At 41.4% G+C, this 23,987-nt stretch overlaps 1 protein-coding gene across 1 annotated transcript in view; it reads right to left on the reverse strand.

Annotated features, from left to right (window-relative positions):
* The window catches only part of cpxm2 (carboxypeptidase X (M14 family), member 2), a 36,000-nt gene extending 24,814 nt beyond the window's left edge, over positions 1–11,186 (reverse strand). Inside the window, exons 1-4 of the mRNA XM_034214294.1 lie at positions 10,910–11,186; positions 8,467–8,568; positions 4,336–4,445; positions 2,613–2,752 (exon numbers count right to left, since the gene is read on the reverse strand). Of these exons, the coding sequence (XP_034070185.1) occupies positions 2,613–2,752; positions 4,336–4,445; positions 8,467–8,568; positions 10,910–11,183 (626 nt within the window). The 5' untranslated portion in view covers positions 11,184–11,186. The remainder of the gene's footprint in view (positions 1–2,612; positions 2,753–4,335; positions 4,446–8,466; positions 8,569–10,909) is intronic.
* Between the last annotated feature and the right edge of the window lie 12,801 nt (positions 11,187–23,987).

Here is a 23,987-nt window from a genome sequence, read left to right on the forward strand (position 1 = left end):
TCGTTTTAATTTATAATTTATAATTCCATTTTTATGTAAAAATCGGAGAGTAAAAGTTAGCTGCTAATGGTCGTCACCAGAGTTATCGCAGCTTCCGGTTGTGGCTATGTGTCAGTCTCACACACACACATTACCAAATAAGGAGTATGTGGGAGTTCCCCTCGATTCCATTGGCTCTGACGGTTAGAAAGAGATGTCAATCAGCAAAATCGAGCAAGGGGAGCCAGAGATAGGTCAAATCCACCCAAATGACCCCCAGAAGTGTTTTTTTTGCTAAATCTCTCTAAAAAGGTCACATTTAACTTGTTTTGCATCAATCTTGATACAGGGTACTTATTATATGTTGTAGTTTGGATTCCTAAAGCTTTTAGTCTACCATCCCATCATTCAAGGGTGGTTTTCACTATAAGTAATATTTTGTTTTTGGACAGACACAATCATTTACATTTTTTTACTGTGTTCAATCTGAATTTACTTTAAAATAAAAACATCTATATTGATTCTGACACGTCTACATCCAACTCACAGGTGTAACCTTGCTTTGAGAAAAAGGATTATTAATTTAACCCTTTTAGAAGAGAAGATATGGTCATTTGTTCTGGGAATGTCCTTTTCGAGCCTGATACCTGAAAAACAGGCTCTGGGCTTAACAGGTTAAAAACTATTGTATGGGTTGGTATGGAATGTTGTACAGACACTAGTGGTGACCAGAAAATGAACCATGATGACTTGGGTGATGGCCACGTGTTTCTAGCACCAAAGTAAGGTTGACATTTGTGGTTTTGAGTGAAACGTTTTTAGAACTATATGAGGGTTTGTCATGCAATTTCAGACCAAAATATATGTCCCAATAGTCTACACCAGGGATCACCAACTACATTTGTCCAAGGGCCAAAATGTATCCAATAGACACTATCGCGGGCCAGCGATTTTTATATAGCCCAACATTTTGAAGTTGTTGACCGGGGGACACACACACACCCCGCATAAAGCTTAGCAGACTTCTAGGCAGGGTTACTTTGTAAATGTAATCAGTTACTGAATACAGAATACATGCTCTGAAAGTAATCAGAATACAGTTACAGTTATGTGTCTTAAAAAACGTATTCAGATTACTTTTAGAATACTGTCTTTTTCCATAACAGATGGGTATGTTTTGGTGAACAGGAGACACTTGTTTTACTGTTTTAATGGCTTATCAAGAACTCAAACACAACATCTTGGTGTCATTCTGGACAGCTCCCTCTCATCTGCACCACACATAAAAAGCATCACCCGGACTGCATTCTTTGTACTGTCTTAAAACCTTTCCTTGGAATATGTTATGAATTGTAAGGTGTCCTTGGTGCTTTGAAAGGCGCCCCTAAATAGAATGAATTATCATTATTATTTATTATCTGAAACGATGTAATAACTTTTTCCAGTCACTTGCCATGCATTCAGCAGCAGCAGGCCATTCACTTTGATTTGATCCCGTTATAAATGTCATCATTTCGACAATAAATAAATGCTACATAAACGTTATCTTGCACATTTTATCGAACCATCTCCGTTTCTAACTTTCAATATATTTAAAAAGAGATCTCTCTCTCATCTGCGTGCGGGGGCGGAGCCTCACAGACACGCTGCATCTCTCTCTCGCTCACAGACATGCTGCAGCGCTGTGCAGTGTGCACACCAGTGGCGGCGCTAGGGGGTGGCTACTTGGGCTCAAGCCCCGGATGTTTTCTGAAAAGCCCCGGATGTTTCACTTAAAAAAAAAAATTCCAAAAGATTTTTTGTTTGTTGAAAATGTCTCGGGATTAATGTGCAGTACCGGAGTCCACCAGAGAGGCAGCCACTGCGGGACATTAGCCTGCGTACTGCGTAGCCTTCCCTGCCCTGAAGAAGAAGTGATCCTTCCTAGTGCCTGAAGAGTTTTAAGCTAATAGCCTATAAAGTTATGGATATTAGAAAGTTATTTTCATCGAAGCAGGCGCCACAAGCTGCAGCAGCAGCAGTATCAGCAGATGACAACAATGTCATCACCAGCAGTGTCCCGCAGCTCCTGCCTCTCTGTTGGACTCTGTCGCAGCGGGGCTACTGCTGTGGTGCGGAGCGCACAAAACACAACTCTTCACAACGAAGGATCACTTCTTCTTCAAGGCAGGGAAGGTTTCGCAGTACGCAGTCTACTGTCCCGCAGCTGCTGCCTCTCTGTTGGACTCCGATACTGCACACAGTGGTTACTGCTCCGCCAACGCCACAGTCACCCCCGTCGTGCGGGCCGGATGAGAATGTCTGGCGGGCCGGATGTGGCCCGCGGACCGCCAGTTGGTGGTCACTGGTCTACACTGTACTATGTATTTGGTGATAATCACTAACCGTTACCCTCCCAACATAAAATGATGACATGGTAAACACTAATGCTAAATAATGTTTGCATTGTCACTGTGAGCTTCTTCACATTAAACAACCTTCAAACAGATATCACAGGGATTTAAGGCAACTTATGGAAATGGCACAAAATCAATCAATGATCACAATTATCCTTCAAAATTAGCTTGCATAAGAAAATCTCCATCCTTATCCATCTACAACTCTCCATGGATATCTGTGGGATTCCTACTCACGACCAGAGGGAGCTTCTGCCTTGAGTGATGACCCCCGTGAACTTGGTCAGTCTCCGGGCGTCCACCTCGAACCACTGCAGCGGGTCATCTCTCCCGGCGCACCAGGCCCCGTCATATAGGTCATCTTCGTAGATGCCAGCCTGCACTCAGAAACAGCCATGTGGAGCAGAATTTTAGTCCATATGTCCATGTGGAAACACAAACACACAGTCCATGTGCTACATGTGCTACACACACTGACTGGAAATGCTAGCCAACTCTCTGCTTTTTTTGTTACATTTTTATTAAAGGTAACTGTATCAGGGATGAATCATGCATGGGGAAATTAGATCCTCCAAATTTTAACATTCTGTCCATATGAGATAGCTAATCTACAGTAAATACAGTTGTCTTCTAACATGGACTGTACATGTTATAAAACACGTACAGGATCCATCAATCAAACTAGAATGTACAAAACTATATGGACTGAACGAAGGCAGAAACAAAACCAGTGAGTTTACGTTTCAGGATTGAAACATCTGTGAGACAGGGATGACTGTCTGAGCTTCTCTTTTATTCATTTCTCAGCATTCAACTGTTTTAGTGTAATTATGCAACATGAGGACTCATTTGGAATTGAATTATAATACTTTATTATAATCTGACACATTTCTGTATATGTATAGGTTTTGTGAATGATGCTCAACTTCAATCATGTATACATTCTTTACATTTCATTAAAGTTCTTTATTAAAGTTTCGAGTTTCCTTAAAAGATTTCTGGAAGAAGGTAATTATGGTTTGGCAAACATACACACATTCATCTCCCGAATCTTAAAGTGAGTCTAAGCATGTTTAGATTGTAAAAGGTAAGTATAGCTGACTTGCATTCAATTCCTTAGGCAAATATGCATGTCTAGGTTTACTGTTGGATTAGTTGTGGAATCTGTTATAAACACATTTCATGAGCCATTTACTTGAAATAAACCTTTCTACTAAAATGACATGTTTAGAGGTGGTCCAGTGATCCAGTATGAATCCTCTATAAGAAAGTTAAATGAATCACAGAAGCGTTGGTGTCTTGAATCTGAAGTGGAAACAAACCAAGCTCACTGGCCCCAGGAAACATCTGCTTTCTATGTTGTTCCTCCTGATTTACAGATATTTGTTCTGGACACTATCTCTGCCCCTCTCTGATCCCCTGAGAGGAAGATCCCTTACACACACCAACACAGACCAAATAACAAATCCTTTGTATTGTTGGTTTCATGAAACATACTGCCTTTCTTTGGGGATTAAGCTCATGTGTGTGTGTTTCATTAATTGTAAGATTGAGAGTGCAGCCTGCAGAATGATACCGTACACATGCTAAAACCCTCAAAGCACAGCTTTCACTCACAGGAAATACCTCTTCCCCCCCCCCAATGCCCCAAAGGTTTGGGGATGTGCCCCTATTTTGACGGCAACACTTTTCATTTCCCTTTTGAGTCGAATACTAAATTACCTGTGAGCTGAAAAGCCAGTGATGGCAGCTGACATCTTACCATGGAGCTTTAATATTACCGAAGATTAAAAGATGGTATCTCTAGATCATATTTACTTTGTATTGCTGCTTTGTGTGGGGGAAATTATGCTTCCATTGAAACTGCCAAGGAAAAGGTGAGTTTGCCCAGGGTGTAATGCAACGGAAACATTGTTGGCAAGCTTGCCCAAGCTAACAACACTTTACATTCCTGTCCCACCTGAATGTTGAGACGACCTCTGTGTGCACCGAGGCCGTAGCGTTTCGTGGTTGAAGCATGAAGCTGGAAATCATCAATCTTCGATGTCTCCAGTCCCATGGGAGGGCATTCTGGGTAACGAGAAAGACAAATTAGCCTGTGATGGTATGTGTGGGATTGCTACAGAATGGTTGCTCCTGAACTTCTGTTTACTAAATAATGAGAAATGTAGAGTTTTTTAATTATGCTCAAATGTATGAAGCAAACAGATATAACATATAGGTACTCTGTAGACAAAATGCAACAAAGTCAACACATAAACAATGAACAGTTGTATTAATAATATTGTATTGATGAGGGGAAATGCCAAAATTAAAGCAGGATGTGATTGTTATGACTGTTATTAATGCTGATGTTTCTTCATTCTGCCTCCGAACCAAACACAACAGCTCAAGATTGAAACTCTATGCATTTTAATTAATTGTTCTCAAACTTTGCAGCTTATTTGATCCTAGACAGACAGTATCCAAACTTCAAGCTTTGAATAAAACAATCAAACAGAAGTTCAAACATGTTATACTTCTGTCCGTAAACAAGTTATTATCTCAAGACTTTGGAAATCAAACAGTAAAAGGGGAACCTAACCAGCGTGATGGAGGCTTTGAAGTCTAAACTGCTATGAATTTTAAAATGTGCCACTTTTCATGGATGATTAATGACTGTACACTATGAACGCTTCCTTTTTGTAGTTTTGCTATGTACGCCTATCACAGCCATCTAACTGCACCCTGAATGCATGATTACATTGTATAACTAAAGCAATATTATTGAATGGAGAACATGGTAAATTACAAAAGCTACAGTTGCAAACCTGTCAAGCTTGTTTAAAGCCATCGGAAAAAGATATATAATTTGATCAAAGGGAGATATTTCAATAGAAGGTTTCTAAGATTACTGAAACGTCTCTTATACATTTACTCAATGCATGCAGACTGTACTTTGCAAAACTGGTATGCATGCTAGACTCAGAGTTTTCTTTAAACTGACAGACAGCTAAAAACATAATGGTTGTATGATTGCTCGAAAGCGTTTGCACCGCATAATTCCCTTAGAGCACATAAGCAATTTTAAAACTGCTCTTTGTAAAGTTATGAACCGGATAAATACAATTAAAAAAAAGATTAAAGCAGCAGAGGCTTGGATATTACTTTTAGTTCATAGTGCGAGTAAAGATTCAAAATCTTTGGTTCCTACATTTTCGGATATCTGAAAATGATAATGCCCCACTGTCTGATTAACATTATGTTCAAACTCTTTGCTCTATTCTGTTTTTTGAAGTCTCCAAGCCCAAGCTAAAATTACACTGATGCCATCACTAAGACCTCATTAGGGTTATTTGGGTTTCTTTCTCATACTTTGCTCCCACTTTCCATGTTTCCATTTAGACGTCTGTAGATTAAGATACTTTACAGTGCAGGCATCCTCCAAGCCCAAACAAAAGGACATATTCAATACAGGAGTCCCAGAATTAAATTCTTTACTAGCAGTGCAGAAGACCCCAATTAGCTGTCATCGATTTGACTTATCATCTTTTAATTATTCCTTGAGTATGGCAATTATCCAGTAACACCCACTAATGCCACAGAAAAGGTTTGGCAGGCATGAAGACGCCTTCAAAGCCCTCTGCCTTTATTTTAGATAAAAAACAGTCTTAAGAAAAAGAGAGAACTGCAAATCACTTAAGAATGTTTTCATTTGCTGCTGGAGGGAGTTTGCAGTTCATTTGAACAGATGCCTGTCTTTAAGTGAATGCAGAAGCAGAGTTGGTGTTCACTAAATAGAGCTCTTTGTGTGAGATTGGCTCATCCTTTCCACAACAGTAAATGTCGACAAGTAAGAGCCATACAGTCAAATCAAGGTTCATATGTGAAATCCTAGCAGCTCCACGGCTCTTTGGGTCAGATAATTCTGTTTGCAGACTTTCTGGATCGCATTTGACTTTCAGAGCAAGAATTTCCGATTGGGCACTGGTCTGTGTTTGTTCATGCACATGCTGCTGTCATACAGCCAGGACTGCCTTTCCGAGAATTAACACCCAAAAGTCTAACACACACAACGAAGACAAAGACATGTTTGTTTAAAGTACTGTCAATCTGTACTTTGCATTTACAGGATTTCTGCATATGATCTTGGACAAAGTATATATTTTAACCATAGCGGAAGATGGCTTGGATGGTATATGATCCAGCAGCCTGATATGTCTGAGACTCTGAAGACCGTCAATCACATGCACCGGGATTTGTAGAACAGCCAGAAAAAAGATCAGCATCCAAAATCCACACATGCATGAGACAATTTATGTGCATAAAGCAAAAAACACAACTTGAGAGGACATTAAATCCTGCACTAAAAGTGAAGCATTAAGTTGATTAACAAGCCAGTTAGGGCAGTATTCACAGTAGCGCTATATAGCAATAAAGAATATACATTACAGTGTGCCCTGTATAGTATCTATAAAGCACACACACAATCTTCTTGTATCCCTGTTTTCCTATATTTATAATCCTTTTTGCACAAAATAGGAACACCCGGCCCTCAGAGGCAAGGATTACAGGACAACATTTAAAAATGCTGGTGCCTGCCATGTTGCAAAGCCGTACATCTTTTTCAACCATCTGAATGCAATCCTTTGCAATAGGACTCACACATGATCAGAGCAGCTGGTCTTAACAATAATGTGTAATAGAAAAGTAATAGCAGTCAGTCAGGGCTGTGTTCCTATCTAGGCCACTTGCCATGCTACTGCTGAGGCTTTGCATGATATAAAATAATCTTACTTTACATAAGGTGGTAGAGTATTACAAATGTGGGTGTAAACATTACGTTAGCTAAAATTAGCTAAGCATAAGCCGGTCATAACAGCCCAAGTTAAACTATAGTATTAAGTTTCTTCGTACAGCGTGTTGTATTGATGACGAGTTCTGCATTTCAATTGTACTTGTTTTTTCTTTTTAGCTCAAACTCTCTCTGCAGCTTGACTGTGCGCGTGTCAAACTGTGATATCAGAGCGGACACATCTTGTTTCAACACATTTCAAACATCTGCTTAAGCAAACCCTTTGAATCCTCCCCAGTCTTAGATCCTCGTTTAATGATTTCCCTATTGTTTTGGTATGTGTTGATGTGGCAGGCACTGAAGGTCTGCTACATCTCCAACAATGCTCGCATTCTCAAGCATTTGGCAGCTAAACTCATTCTAAAGCTGAGTAATGCAGTTATGGGTGGATGAAAAGAGTATGTTTTTTTACATTTTACATAAGTCAGCTACTAGCAGTAGATGCTGAAACAAACTTGGAAAACAGATTGATGTTGAGTCAGAGTTTCATCCATGAAAACATGATTTCGGGACCCTGAGCCTTCCAGACCTTGACTGTTTGGGCTCCTTCGTGCCAGGCGTGTCGGTAAGAAGCTCCCATTTTCCAACATGCAGGAATATCCAACTTTCTGTTACCATTCTCAAGTGCCAAATTAAAAAGTGGCAACCTCTCTGTCTGTCTCAGTAGGTTCCCTACAAGAGCTTCAACATAAACACATCAATTCACAGTTCACAACATCTCCTAACCTCCCAGAATGATTAAATGTAGCTTACCGTTATGTTATAAATGTCTGACAGTGGGTAAATACATTTTAACAAGGGCAATATCACCACGTTGAAAGTGGAAAGTCTGAGGTCAAAGCACATGTACGCTGCTCTAAATCATACTCTCAGTGAAGCAGGTTTAATCTGTCATCTGACATGAAGGCTACAGGGTTTCAGTTTAGAAAACACATTGTGATCCATGAAAACCAAACACAATGCTTCATAGGCAAAGAAGACATCAGCGCCTCTGTAGCTTAACTCCACTTTAGAGAGCATCAGCTTATATTGCCAGACCTTTCCTCTCAGGGAAAATATGCTCTCTGAAAAAAGAGTGCATGCTCACGGCCCTTTCCAAAATAGTTGTCATCTCAGAGAGAGTTTGTTTCTTTTTTCCCATCCTAACGGCTCCCGTGAAATCTGAGAAATGATCCAAGCGCGTCTGAGGGAGGATTAATTTGTATGAGATCATGAATTTCCCATAACAAGTGTGAGTGTCACCGGTTGTTCACTCACCCGCTTTTATTGAGTTATATTGTCCTTCTCCTTCAGATATGCTGTTTGGGGTTTTCAAGGCACCATTCTTGGTCTTCTCAGCCTTCTTGTTGGCTGTTTTAACTAAGAAAGGAAATAACAATAATGCAGGAACATAAATAAAACTATTTTCCATTTTAAAGAAGCACATTTGACAGGCCAAATCACCTTTAAAAGTGCTGATTCATTGTTGTTCACAAAGAGAGAAGTGTTGGATTCAGTCCCACACATGTGGAGAGATTCAGGATCTGGGGTCTGAACCAAAAGACAATCTCCGGGCGCAGAGTTTGAAAACGTTTAACTGCTGTGCTCCTTTCCTTCAACTACAGTATGTCTCCAACTCACCTTGGCTAAGACAATGCTCATTTATGATTTGTATAGATTGATACCTTGTATAAGATGACTCGCTTAAGGTTCAAATCAGTCATGGAAGCCCCCTGTACAGGAGGCAGGATGGGGGCAGGGTGCATTGAAGTCAGGCCTGTGCTTTTTTATTTGACTGACAGTTAGGTCAGGATGGACGGCACGTAATAACAATCCTTCTCACATCTAAAAGTCTTTACCTCGTCTCATTCTAGGGACAGGTTGAGTCTGCAACAATGCTCCAGGCTATGTAGTTTAGCGTAAGGGATATACTGTAGAGGGAAATATGATTTAGACGTGAAAAACAGATAATAATAATAACACAATAAAAATAACAAGCAGATATCCTCTTCTTCTTAATTCAAACCACTTTAAGCAGTAAAAATCACTCAAATATCAAAAGTGTCAGAGCTTTGAATTATGGTTGAAAACCATTGTTTAAACAAAACAAAACCACTGCAGTGAATTCAATCTCACTTTCGGATTTAATGAATATTGAAAATTAGTTTGAGCTTAACACTGAAATTAAGGTTTTGTAGTGAAGTGAGAAAAAACTCTCAAATTAGACAATGCCACACTGTATTTTGGCCTATAGGACCATTAAACACACACTTTTATGCTTTCATGTCTGTATTTACCTCCATGTGCAGTGTAGAGATAAAACAAACACATCTTATCAAATGGAAGCAGTGGTTATACATATTTGACTCTAATCAAAATCCTTTAGCCCCACCTGCAGCAGGTATCTCTGCTGAGACACGTGAATCCAGATTCCTGGATTATGAGGTCACGGTCGACACAGCTGCTCTGAATTATCTGCCATCAACCAACCGAAAGCCCTCATGCCTTTTACTGTCCTCCAATCAGCTGGCAGGATCTCAAACATACCTACAAACTTGCAGAGAGCTCTGAGTTGCACGTATATGTGGACGATAAGAGCAGAGCTCTGCTGTGTCTCGCTGCTCTTGAAAAACGTGGATTTCACATGTGTTCTGGCCCCTTCACGTAACACAGTCCTGACCTCTGCCGTGGGTGAGGCTGCTAATCCCACACAGAAACATGGCTCTGATCTATGCGTACAGGGAGAAGAAGACTACCAGAGGAGGTCACTGTTATTTATTTTTTTCTCTCTGCACATCCATCACCAGGTGATTTGAATTTAGCTGCTCCTCTGAGGTCTGGGTCGCATTAGTTTTCTTGGAGGAAAAGTATCTTTCGAAATACTAACCTACGACTTCCAACACTGACATTTAATTTGAAAGCATAAGCGGATACAAAAATAAGGTAATATGTTGGTGAAATGTTGTTTAAAGGTTTAGATCAAAATATATCCTTATTACTATATGCATACAATTAGAAATGTAAGTGTGTTTAATTTGATAGTGACAACACCATTTAACATAGTTCCAAAACAGAGCATTAAACTGATGTTTATAGCTATTCAACTCCCTCGTTGGGCGTTTAACTGTACAGTATACTTCAATTATACAGCTTTTAGTGTCAGAAAACCACTGCAATATGGAAATACCAATAATTACACTTCACATAATACCCATGCACCCACACCAATACGCATTTGCTAATTAAAGTACAAATAGTTAACAAAATGGGGTAAGCTCTTTAGCCAGCACATAGCTTTTGTTGTCAAAGATCACATATCTGAAATGAATTTGATTTCCATTACATTCGTTTCAGCTCTTTGGCTCAATCAGGAAAGAGGCTCCAAGGCTAGACAGTCAATACTTTTTGGGACAGCAACATATGAGTTAATCTCTCAAAGTAAAGTATGTGACAGTGATGCCAATGCACAATCCATTATTTTCAGCGCCTGATGATCAGGATGTAAGATTGTAGACAGTACGGGTTCTGTCATGTTTATTTTGTGGGGAAATGTCTTAAATCTTGATGGGAAAAGCTCAAATAATCAGCCATACACTGTCATCTAGTGGCAACACATACTCATCTGGTTATTGAAAAGTTTTAGCAGAACTTTGTAAAGGTGATATTGTGAAGAACTTTTAGAGAAGAAAAATATTGTCTCAAGAGATGGCAATGCTTTTACCTGCTTTTGAATTAGCTGTGGTTTTAGTCTGCCTGCTGCTGTCTGCCTTTCCTTTGGTCCCTTTCTTTGCAGGTTTTGGGCTGGGCGGCTCATACCTATCAGGTATTGAGGCCACAGGCTTCTCCTGGAACTGGTTGATATGCTCTCTTGTCAGCAGCTCCTGCATGTAGTAATCCTCATCCTCATGAGCAGAGCCATGGCTAAGGTCTACCAGCCCTGCGAGGAGTCCCAGCAGAGCCAGGGGGGTGAGGAGGGTGATGCGCTGTCTTGTCATGACCCGGGGGGATTATCTCCAGCTGTGAGTCTTGATGTCGTCTCCGAGGAGCCTGCTGCTGCTGCAGGGCTGCGTCCCATCAACTTCTCCCCTTTCCACTCCAACGCAGAGAGTTCACAAAGTTCTCAAAGCGCTTCAAGTCACTGACGAAAGGAGCGGAGCCAGAGGGTCCATTGACGCCGCAGTCTGGGAAAAATGCAGTGAGGGAGGGAGAAACACAGAGAGCAGGAGATGAGGGAGAGGAGAGGGAAGAGGCAGGGAGACAGACAGTGAAGTTCTCTCCTTTAGATGCTGGCAGGTGACTCAAAAAAGAAAAAAACTATTTCTATTATAGATTAAAACCAGTCCAGGCTGCTGACACATTGCTGAGTTATTTTATTAGTGTGGGCAGGAGTGAAAAAGGGATGGAAATCACTCTGGGGATCATACATTGACACATTTGGGATCTGCTTTCATCTCCATCTCCTCCCACTCTGTCTGGGGCAGGCTTTACGATGAGGTACGTTTCTTCTTTCCTGCGGGGGAATCGACGTAAACTGCTCTTAACCAGTTTTGCAACGTTATTTGTCCAAAGGAGAAGCAGAGGCGAGGTCCATGATCCACACAGAAGTGTGTTTGAAGTCCAAACTGGCAAAGAAATATGAGTTACCAAGAAAACAGTAGCAGTCATCTGCCCTGAAAAGAAAATCACACAGATGTTAAGGTTTAGTACAAAGTGCCCTTTGGGTTTTGAATGTCCTCTAACACTAAATGATATCCCTTTTCTGGGGAGAGTAAATAACTTGTTGCTCTTATTCAAGAGTCCTCATTTGCAGAGGGTTTTCTAGTTTTTGCCAGGGCCTGTTTGGACTCGGTCTGCAGTAATTTACACATTAACAGGCTGCTGAAAATGAGTCGAACAAACTCTCTGTGGAGCGTCCGGGCACGTTCCAACAAAGGGATGGAGTAATGCCCCGCATGTCACACCTCATCACATCAACGTTGTCTTTCCATCATGATGCTCTTTCTCTCCTTTTCTCTCCCACACACACACACACACACACACACACACACACACACACACACACACACACACACACACACACACACACACACACACACACACACACACACACACACACACACACACACACACACACACACACACACACACACACACACAAACATGACTGCAGCAGCTAATTTAGCCTCACAAGAAGACAATAACAAAGCCAGTAGTCTTGATTAAAACCATATTTGTCTGATAGATTTCTAATCTTGAGTAAGAAATAGGTTTGATCATATGGATCCAACTTGTTATATCAAACACTTGGAGTTAATTCTAAGCAGAGACTTTGAAAGCCTAAATTAAGTCTTAAGGAGTAGTGGGATTCAACTGAACATTTGCACAACTAATAAGTGCAGCTTTGGACATGTTGTCAACCTAAGGCAAGGCTAATTAAGGCAAAGATTATAATCCCGTAACACTCTGGTTGCCCCGCCTACCCAATTTAAATGCACTGGCTCGTTACATAATAACTGATAGGGATTGACAGTGCACGCAGAAAGGTTTGAATATGTTGTATGGAAATCAGACTTTACACCTGAGACTGAGAGCTTCTGAATGGCTAAAGGAGGCAGAGGCTGCAGGCACATCACTGAGGATCAGGATCTGTGGAGTGGGTGGACAGCTCGAGGCAGCGCGGCTGGCAGAGTCTTTTGCCAGCGCGGCAGGCATTCGATGTTCGCCCACTCCTCATCTAGACTGAACCCGTCCTAAAGTGTCTGGCTGAAATATCCTTTCCTCCCTGCACATCGTAAAAACAACTGCAACTCATGTGTCAGGTTTCCCCTAATGCATGACCACACTGTAGCCGTGATGCCTCTGGAGGCAGGTCTACATTTCGCGAGCAATTACATTATGGCATGGTTAAGGATGTCTAAACCAGTCTGTCAGTCTGTTCAGTGTTTGCCACCATTTCAAGACGGTAACCTCACTGTGTGTCAGTGGTTTAGTGGGGCAGACCACAAGGGTTGCAGGGGATGCAGCACTCCTAATCATTTCACCTTAGCACCTCTCATAAGGGCCAAGATGCTTTGTTAATAACAATCAACACAAGATCTACTCAAGGGGAATTATTTTTAAGCAAACGTCAGGATTCTGAGAATCTTCATCACTAGGAACAACTCTTTGTAGAAGGAAGCTTCATGAATACAGCCTCAGGGCTTTAAACTCTCATTTTCACATACTGTACATTCTGTTGTCCAATTATGCCTCAGCACTTACAAACTATAGCACATATACAGCCAAGCTTTAATTACCTCGTGTTTGGACTGTTATTCGGTTTATTCTGCCCTTAGCCCTGTCTTTCTTTCCTGCGTTCAATAAGAAATACTGCAGCAACCAGAATCCAACTAGCAAATTTACACTTGTTATTAATACATTTTAGAGGGGACTTCTGGTAGAACCTTTGTTGTTTTAATTGGTTTACAACTTTTATCAAAAAGAGATAAGGAAACAAAAACCACTTAATTCAGTTCTATTTTGGATGGTTTTCTATGGCAACACATGAAGTAGTTTGCCCTTTATGTACCAATTTGTTTTGTAGTATGTATTAGTGTATCTATCTTAAGACATTTTGAGTGAATCATTTCAAAATTCAATTGAAATTGCTTAAAGAAAACCCCTAAATATGGACTTAATTTATCATCCAATGGTTGCATGATCTCTACCACTACACACATGGCGTTTACAGGATATACAGTATGAACTGTAGTTTTAAAATTAATTAGACACAGTCAACATTTATTAAAGCATGAAATGTTTTACTTAAACTGCCGTCTGAAACAGCCAAAATGTCTGAATTAAAACACCTGCTATAGTCTGAAGTAAGCACATCAAACAGCCGCTTATCAGGCTGTGGAGCAGAGCAGCTTGAGGCAGGGATGTTGTGACAATAGCTGTCTTTCTGAGAGAAGAACACCCAAGGTAGTAGAGTGATGGCTCCTGCCGTTCTCCATAATCTCCTATAGGGAGAAAATCCCTGGCTTAATTCTCATTTATAGGACGTCAGCGCCCAGAGTGACAGGTTAGAGGCTCAGTGGCAAATAGCCCTCCTCCCTGCTGCTGCTGCTGCTGCTTTGACACCTTGTAATTGATGGAAAAGGGTGACTGGTTTGAGATGGAGAATCTAAGGGAGTAGAGAATAATGAACAATGGTACTGTAATGTGGAGCAGGACATGTCAAGGCCAAGTGTTCCCTGACAATCAATGTGTACTTGGTGACAATTGGGTCTCAACCTATGGTCTCAACGTGAGAAATACAAAGCTAATGAAGGCTTACAATTTAAGGGATCTACATGCTTGTATAAGGAAATCATCTGATTGTGTGTGTTGAACACATTTTAAACATCCTGTACTCACACAGACACAACTGCATGCATGCAAACCTTTTTTTGCGATCATCCATCAAACACAACCTTGTGTGTCAAACTGGCTCGTGGCCAATATTTCGAATACATTCTGAGAGTGACTTAGGCAAACAAGTACACATCTTGACAGGGACAAACACGCATTGTCTTTTAAAGTTATTTACTTACATGTCCACCATAATGTAATTCAACACATTTATGGATCTGAAAACTGTCATATACCATCCTTGGATATACTACTTTAAATCATGTGCATTTCATGATGGATGAATCTCATCACTTATCATTATTGATATGCAAACAGGCAGTAGGGTTGGGTGATTTGACACAAATATTGACTATAGGCATATTGGTTCATTGCCCATTGTTTATTTTGAACACTCAATTGGGGAAATTGTTGTTGTTTTATTATCTGTTGTTGGTACAGTCAATTCTTGGATTCATGTTCGTGCTATTTCATTTGATATAAAAGGTACAAGAAACAAGTAAATTAAGGCTGGTTGCAGTGTTCTTCACATATGTGCAATGCTATGGATTTTGAAACACATTAGGGAAGAATTTGCTGTATGTACGTCCAAACTTGGTTCAAGTGTATCTTTGGCCATTTCTGAACACAGAGGAAGATAATAGGCTGTTGTTGTTCTCAGAAATACTTCCCCTGTGTCCATGGAAACTGTGTGAAACGGGGCGATGGTCAATCTGCTGGACCAGCACACACACGCAGAGCAGTATGCTTTGAGTGTTGAAGTCTGTGTTAGCTTATGCTCTCCTGGTTGTCTTCTGGAAACTCAAAAAAAAAAAAAAGACCTGCTTTAACGCTCAAGCCAAATACACAAGCCATTTTTTATTGGTCTAATTATCAAAAGTGTAAACTTTCAGGTAGTGATATTGCTTTCATGGTGTGTAATACTCCAAAAATGTCAGATGTTGTGAATCAGTTCATTTGATCAGGTTACGTTAACAGTTCTATGTATAGACATTGTACAGTATACCTGATCCTGATTAGTATAGCACAGTGAGGTTTTGTAATGACTGCACCAGAATCAAAGCAAATCAAACTTGATATTTTGTAAAAATACAGTTATGGAACCATTTCTACTAAAGAGACATAGAGAATAATGTGTACTGCAAGTGAATGAGTGTATGATATTAACAGAGAAGATGTTGAATTACGTGAAGTGGAACTTATGATTGCATTGATATTCAGACAGCCCACCAGCATGTGACTACATTTACACACTATGGCTCTGGCAAATAGCATGAGCACAGATGAATATGGAAGCCAGTTACCCTTACAGGACTGGATCATTAGTTATTCTCCAAAAATCTATATATTAAAGCAGAGATAATTTTGGGTTTGCATTCTCCCGATGGTCAGAAGCACAACTCCAAATGTATGTTAATTTTCAATAGCTGTTGGAAGAGTATATAAGCTACATGTTGCTAACAAGTTTGCCATGCATGTGAATTTAAAGGTGATAAAACAGTATGTCAGTGTTGTGTTTACAGATTGTTTCCGCTGCCCCTTATGGGCCAAGTAAAGAACTGACGTGAAGCCACATTCCTGTGAAGTAGCTCTACTTGATTTCAGAAGCAAATGTTTTCACTGGTATGTGAAGAATAACTTGTGAACGTACAGAGTTTACAATATTTAGGCGAATTGAGACGAAAAATGATTTTGACATCTGCGATTTTCACTGGTTATATCGTACTTTTCTGGTTTTCTACTTTATGCAAGGACTCTGTCAATGTATGCAATGTATTAAGATCCCTGCAGAAACTATTACATTTGTCATAGTCCTATCATTTTGGACAATGTATTGCTGTTTGGGGAGGTTGTAGGAATGTCCCTCCTTTCAGGACTCTTCGGCGATGAAAATGCTCTTTATCTAATCATTATACACTTTGTCCTCAAGCTGCTCTGTGTAAAGATGTCAGTTTTACTGTTCGGTGGCCTGGCTTCCTGTGCGTTTCAGCACGGCCGCCCTCAGTTTCCTCCGTGAAAACGCTCACTTCCCGAACACCTGTGTTTCTAATCCTTTGTCCACATTCACCGAGACTAGGACAGTTTCCAGCTGGCTGTGACCGAAACAGGCCAGATGTTCACATCTACTAAGAGTGACAGTTCTAAATTACAACAGCATCATGATAGAATTAGGAATCTGCATGAGTGCCATCAAATGTATTCAAATGTGATTTAGCTGTTGTGTGTCCTTTATTGAAGTTTGCTGTAAAATGTTGTGTCTCAAAGCATTATTGTAGAATTAATTACCCAGGACATTGTTGACACACTGATGCCTGTTTTGTTCTGGTTCTGAAATACTTGGCCTGACTCAGGGGTTTGAGTTAATGCCAAGCAACAAACCTTGTTGAACTATGACGAAACTGCAAGGACACAAGAGGGCCTTGTAGGACTGAAAAAACAAACAAACATCTGGTTTAGCCGACCTTCCATTGTTAATAGTTCTGATAAAGAACATTGCTGCATTGATATATTCAGCCATAAACAGACTTGCTAACACTAAACAGAACAATTAGTACAAACAAACAGGATGCAAACATGCAGAAATAAAAAAGTAATTGTGCTTTAAGACACTGGACAATATTTGGAGGTAACTAGCTGTTTGCAGATGCCATCAGAATAGCTTAGCTTTGTAGACTGTGTGAAGAAAGGAGCATGGCTATCAGTGAGCTAGGCCAGGGACCATTTCATATCCAAAATATGCATCCAAAAGAGATAAAACCGCATAGCACTGTATATCACAAACAGATGTTTTGGGCTGAACCTTTAATACCCCACAAATGTTATGCAATATATGTGAACAGGACTCTTCAGTGTACAGCCTCCGTTTACTTTTGTAAAAAATAAGTGCTATATTATTGATTTTCTCGAACAAATCTCACCAATTATTTTATAAAGATCCGTTGGGTTTTGCATTCTTTGCTAACTCCATCATCGATGCCACGACTGGGCCTCACACAGCCTCTTCAAACACTGGCAGGCTATCAGCGCAATTGGTCGACATGATGGATAGCAAATGTTTGTTGCCTAAACTTGTTTACCCAAATCTTTCTTTTGTGTTATCTCAAGACCTTAATCATTGACAACAGTGAGACACAGAGCTGTGTTTCAAAAATATTTTTCATTTGAACTCAGCTTGAAGGATCATCGGAGAGTTACGAGCAGGAGATGTGGTGATCGTGACATGTTCTACCCTGGCTGTCATGGTCAAAGGGCATACACTTTGGACTTAACTCAGAGACTTGTGACAAACATCCCACACATTAATAAGCCCCTGAAGTACGATAGGAAGGAAGAGCAGTGAAGTCAAGAGATGATGAGGACTGAAAGGAAAGTGGTGGGAAAGACATTACAGAGAGGGGCCTCTCTGCTAAAGCCCTGCTTCAGAGCTTATCCGAACTGACAAAAGAGAAATAGACCTGGGGACAAAGTTTTTCCTCGCCACATCCAACATCCTGTTGTGAATCCCACAAACCTCATTGTCATGCTGTAGGCATCTAGACGTCTTCTTTGAAAGCAATGAGGATCCTTACAGCAACAACAAGGATGGCAGAGCCGAGGACACCTTGAGTAAATCTGTAAAAACAGGTCACGAATATACTGTTTAATGTAACACAAAGGCTTAATCTTTTCTTAAAACAAACATGCATTTTGCTTATTTGTGTGTAGGATGAATTTATTATGTTTGGTTATAATTGTTTTCATGGGATTCATATTATTTTTTTTAAATATAGGCTTTACAGTAAAAACGTTTACATGTTATGATAGCCACCAGCCAATACGTCTGGACCATAGACCATAAAGTCTATGCCCTGGGCCCAATAACCCATAGCCTACCTAAACAAAAACGAGTGTATGAATACAGAATTAGTTAGAGGATAACACTTCTGCCCTTTATACAGTCTAACAACAATTCATACATTAAAGAACAGAAGTTAGGAGGATACTTGCAGCTGCACGTAAACATGACAAACGCCACTTGTTGCAGCAGAAATCAAGCGCACATTTTAAAGAACCGCGAGGAGCTCAATTTTTTTAAATACCGGGGACAACTGTAGTTCAAACCGGAGAGACGGGATGTAAGGAATACATATTTATTGTTTACACGTCATATGAATGAAACGATTGCTATGATAATACAAAAGGAGAATGGAATGGTGTTTGGGGATTAGGCCGCGGTTTGCAGGATAATCATTCAGGAGGGAAAGAACCGCTCCGATTAAATCCCCGGGGTCTAGACACTGGTGGTGGTGATAAGTAGGTGGGACCGGTCTGAAGAAGGAAGTTTAGCTTTGTCCTGGAGGAGACGGGAGGCGAGTTGCGTGTAGTCACCTGAAATGACAACTGACAGGGTGGAAGAGCAGGTATTTAAGGAATTTAGCCTGTGCAGCAATTGGCTGCTGAGGGGTGACGCCCTCGTATTTAATGAGGGGGGAAGGGAGCAATAGAGTGACGTGTAAGTGACTCATGTTAGGTCTTCCTTATTGAACTTGCGCTAAAGCTTTCATTTCAAACCGGAGAGACGTGATGTAAGGAATACATATTTATTGTTTACACGTCATATGAATGAAATGATAATACAAAAGGAGAATGTAATGGTGTTTGGCGATTAGGCCCCGGTTTGCAGGATAATCATTCAGGAGGGAAAGAACCGCTCCGATGAAATCCCCAAAACCAGTGAAGCAGTGGCGTAGCCACCATAGGGCCAGGGTGGGCCCAGGTCCACCCAGTTTACTCATTGGCCCACCCTGAGAAAGCTTCAGTGTCATTTAATTTAAAAAATGTTTTAAATTATTTTATTATTATTATAAAAAAATGTATTCACCCATTGAGAATATCCAAGAACTCAAAGTGAAATTCAAGTGTACAAATATCGAGTTTAATTAATGTTGTATGTGCTTTGTCCTCTGAACCAAACTCATTTACGGTAAAAACTGATTGTTGGTTCCGGCGCGCGCCATAATAACGTGAGAGAGGCAGAGCGCTGCCTGCAAAATAAATGGCTCAAAGTTCACTAATGAACTTTTTTTTTTTTTTAAATGTAAAAGCCAGACTTCAAGAAGAGCCCCCACTGCCCTCATCTAGCAGCGATCTATACGATCATGCTCTGATAACGATTAAATAGCCCCGCCTCCCTCTCCCCACGTCTCCCTCTCCCCACCTCTCCTGCTGCTGGGCTGTCAGAAGAAAATAATGTTAACGGAAACTCTGCCGCACGGTTCCCTCGTCCCTTGGAAGAGGCGGAGAGGTGGGTGTTTTTCATCTGCTGATGGACAGTCCGGAGAGATATACACAGGGTTGGGTTGTAACGGAATACATGTAACGGCGTTACGTTATCAGAATTAAAAAATCAAGTGTATTCAGCTGGCGTTACATTTGAAAAACGAGTAATCTGATTACAGTTACTTTCGTAAACCTGAAGTGAATACATTTTGGAATACTTATTGGAATTATTGGTGGAAACGTTTCCTCACAAAATGTAATATTCATTACCGGCAGAACTGTGTGCACACTGCACAGCGCTGCAGCATGTCTGTGAGCGAGAGAGATGCAGCGTGTCTGTGAGGCCCCGCCCCCGCACGCAGATGAGAGAGAGAGATCTCTTTTAAAATATATTGAAAGTTAGAAACGGAGATGGTTAGATAAAATGTGCAAGATAACGTTTATGTAGCATTTCTTTATTGTCGAAATGATGACATTTATAACGGGATCAAATCAAAGTGAATGGCCTGCTGCTGCTGAATGCATGGGGCAAGTGACTGGAAAAAGTTTTAAAAGTTATTACATCGTTTCAGATAATAATCCATCCATCCATCTTCTCCCGCTTATCCGTGGTCGGGTCGCGGGGGTAGCAGTTCCAGCAGAGAGCCCCAAACTTTCTTTTCCCTGGCGACATCAACCAGCTCTGACTGGGGGATCCCAAGGCGCTCCCAGGCCAGCGAAGAGATATAATCCCTCCACCTGGTCCTAGGTCTACCCCTTGGTCTCTTCCCAGCTGGACGTGCCTGGAACACCTCCCTAGGGAGGCGCCCAGGTGGCATCCTAACTAGGTGCCCGAACCACCTCAACTGGCTCCTTTCGACGCGAAGGAGGAGCGGCTCAACTCCGAGTCCCTCCCTGATGACCGAACTTCTCACCTTATCCCTAAGGGAGACACCAGCCACCCTGCGGAGAAAACCCATCTCGGCCGCTTGTATCCGCGATCTCGTTCTTTCGGTCATGACCCATCCTTCATGACCATAGGTGAGGGTAGGAACGAAAATGGCCCGGTAGACAGAGAGCTTTGCCTTCTGGCTCAGCTCCCTTTTCGTCACAACGGTGCGGTAAAGCGACTGCAGTACCGCTCCCGCTGCTCCGATTCTCCGGCCCATCTCACGCTCCATTGTTCCCTCACTCGAGAACAAGACCCCGAGATACTTGAACTCCTTCACTTGGGGTAAGGACTCATTCCCTACTTGAAGTGGACAGTCCATCGGTTTCCTGCTGAGAACCATGGCCTCAGATTTGGAGGTGCTGATCCTCATCCCAGCCGCTTCACACTCGGTTGCGAACCGATCCAGTGAGTGCTGAAGGTCGCAGACCGATGAAGCCATTAGAACCACATCATCTGCAAAAAGCAGTGGTGCAATCCTTAGTCCACCGAACTGCAGACCCCCTCCCCCATGACTACGCCTCGAAATCCGATCCATGTATATTACAAACAGGATTGGTGACAAAGCGCAGCCCTGGCGGAGGCCAACCCTCACCGGAAATGGGTCCGACTTACTGCCGATTATTATTATAATATATTATTATTATTATTATATTATAATAATAATAATTCATTATATTTAGGGGCGCCTTTCAAAGCACCCAAGGACACCTTACAATTCATAACATATTCCAAGGAAAGGTTTTAAGACAGTACAAAGAATGCAGTCCGGGTGATGTTTTTTATGTGTGGTGCAGATGAGAGAGCTGTCCAGAATGACACCAAGATGTTGTGTTTGAGTTCTTGATAAGCCATTAAAACAGTAAAATACGTGTCTCCTGTTCACCAAAACATACCCATCTGTTATGGAAAAATAAAGTATTCCAAAAGTATTCTAAAAGTAATCTGTCACCGGTAACGGCTGGGATTGTTGTTAGCTTCTGATGCGCAGAAGAAAAATCTGGCCCACCCTAAAGTACATTTCTGCCTACGCTACTGCAGTGAAGTATGAAATACTGAGATGAACTGAGTTTCTTACCTTGTGGGGTGACTGTGGTGATCTGGGGATGAAATAATAGATTAACATATGTATGCGGCAGTGGGCCGGAATCACTGCCGGAGCTTACGGGTCATGCTGAGACTCTAGCCGCATTCACACCGCAGGACTTTCCCTGGTACTTTGGTTCTTTAGTTCCGTTAGTACCAATAATGTTGCGTTCACACCACCGGGACTACTCAGTGCCGGGAACTCTTTTGGCCATTTTCAGTCCCTGCGAGAGAGGTGGTACGAACCTGGTGATAAAAGAGTGCCAATTTCTATTCTATTTCTATTGGCTGGGCGAATTGCAAACCACGCTGGTGAGCTGGATGCAATCCTACCTGGAGGGGAGAGAACAGATGGTGGAGGTAAACGGTACTCTGTCCCCCCCCCCTCCCAGTGAGCTGTGGTGTTCCACAAGGAAGCATATTAGGTCCGTTACTGTTCCTAATTTATGTAAATGACATGTCATCAGCATGTGACTGCAACTTGTTCCTGTTCGCGGACGACTCAGCCCTGCTGGTCTCTGGCAGGAACAGGTTGCAGGTTGAAAAAACCCTCAGCTCCGAGCTCGGCAGAATCTGCACCTGGCTCGCCGATAATAAATTATCATTACACCTGGGTAAAACAGAGTCCATTCTCTTCGGTTCGAAACATAATCTCAGCAAATCCGACGACTTCTCAGTTGCAGTGGGCGACATTATTGTCACAAGTAAGAAGGAAATTACATACCTAGGATCTATTCTTGAGGCAAACCTCTCCTGTGACAAAATGGCATCCAATGTAATAAAAAAAGTCAATCAAAGAACTAGATTCCTATACCGGATCTCCTCTCTGGTAAACAAAAACACCCTGAAAACTCTGGCAGGAGCACTCATTCAAGGGTACTATGACTATGCTTGCACGTCATGGTACCATAGCACCTCCAAGGCGCTAAAAATAAAACTTCAAACATCGCAAAATAAACTAGTCAGACTACTGCTTGACCTTTCATCTAGAACCCACCTCACCTCTGCCCACTTTGACAACCTAGGATGGCTTAGAGTAGACGACAGAGTACAGCTACTTGCAATGGGCCTGGTCTACAAGATCCACTACACCTCTATGGTACCCATGTACATGTCAAAATTCTTCCCAAAGGTCAAGGAATACCATGATCATAACACCAGAGGGAGCTCCACAAATCATGTGAAACCCAGATTTGGCACAAAAAAGGGGGAATACACGTTTCGCAATTATGCCACATCAAGGTGGAACGCTCTTCCCACAACTGTAAAGGAAAGTAAAACTATACGTACCTTCAAAACCTCTCTTAAAGAGCACCTTCGGGGGAGAGCATTGCAAAACTGGCCCCGGTAATGGTACAAATCTCAACCTGTCGTTCAATGGACAGCTTCCCCCCCCCCCCATCTATGTATATACTCGCATTTTAGACTCTGTTACTAACTGTATATCTGTAGACTTGGTATGTCTTAAATGTCCGGTTAGGATGTATTAGAACGAAATCTAAAATGAAAATTGTAAACAAGCAATCTGTATGTAAAAAAAACACCTGTATGTAAATTGTAAATAAGCCATCTGTATGTCAAATATGTCTTATATGTCTTAAATGACATGATGAATTGGAAATGGGGGACCCTGATGTAAACAAGACGAAAGTCTTTCTCTGGTCTGCATCCCCTTAACAATTGTATGTTTTGAGCTGTACTGTACCCAATATACAAGCTGTTAATACACTTTTCAATCAATCAATCAAAACGCCCCGTTAAACTCTGATTTTTTTTTGTTAGGCAGCCATTTTTTTCCTCGCTACAAAACCACATCCACACCTGAGCGAGTAGTTTTGTTGTACTTTAAAGCAGTTATGACCACACGTACTACAACACCGGAGCGGTGGAATGATGAGGAAGTGTCGGTGCTTCTGGCAATTTACTCCGAGGACGGGATGCAGCAGCTTCTACAGAAAGCAGTTCCCAACTCCAAATGTTTTGAGCGATGTTCGCAAAAGCTACTTGAGCTGGGAATCGTGCACAGTGCACACGGATGCCGGGTAAAAATAAAGAAACTCAGGCAGGACTATAAAAAAAATTAAAGACCACAATAATAAGAGTGGTAACGATTTTCTATTGTTATTATATATAT

The sequence above is a fragment of the Gymnodraco acuticeps genome, unplaced genomic scaffold (genome assembly GCF_902827175.1).
Source record: "Gymnodraco acuticeps unplaced genomic scaffold, fGymAcu1.1, whole genome shotgun sequence".
Lineage (NCBI taxonomy): Eukaryota > Metazoa > Chordata > Actinopteri > Perciformes > Bathydraconidae > Gymnodraco > Gymnodraco acuticeps.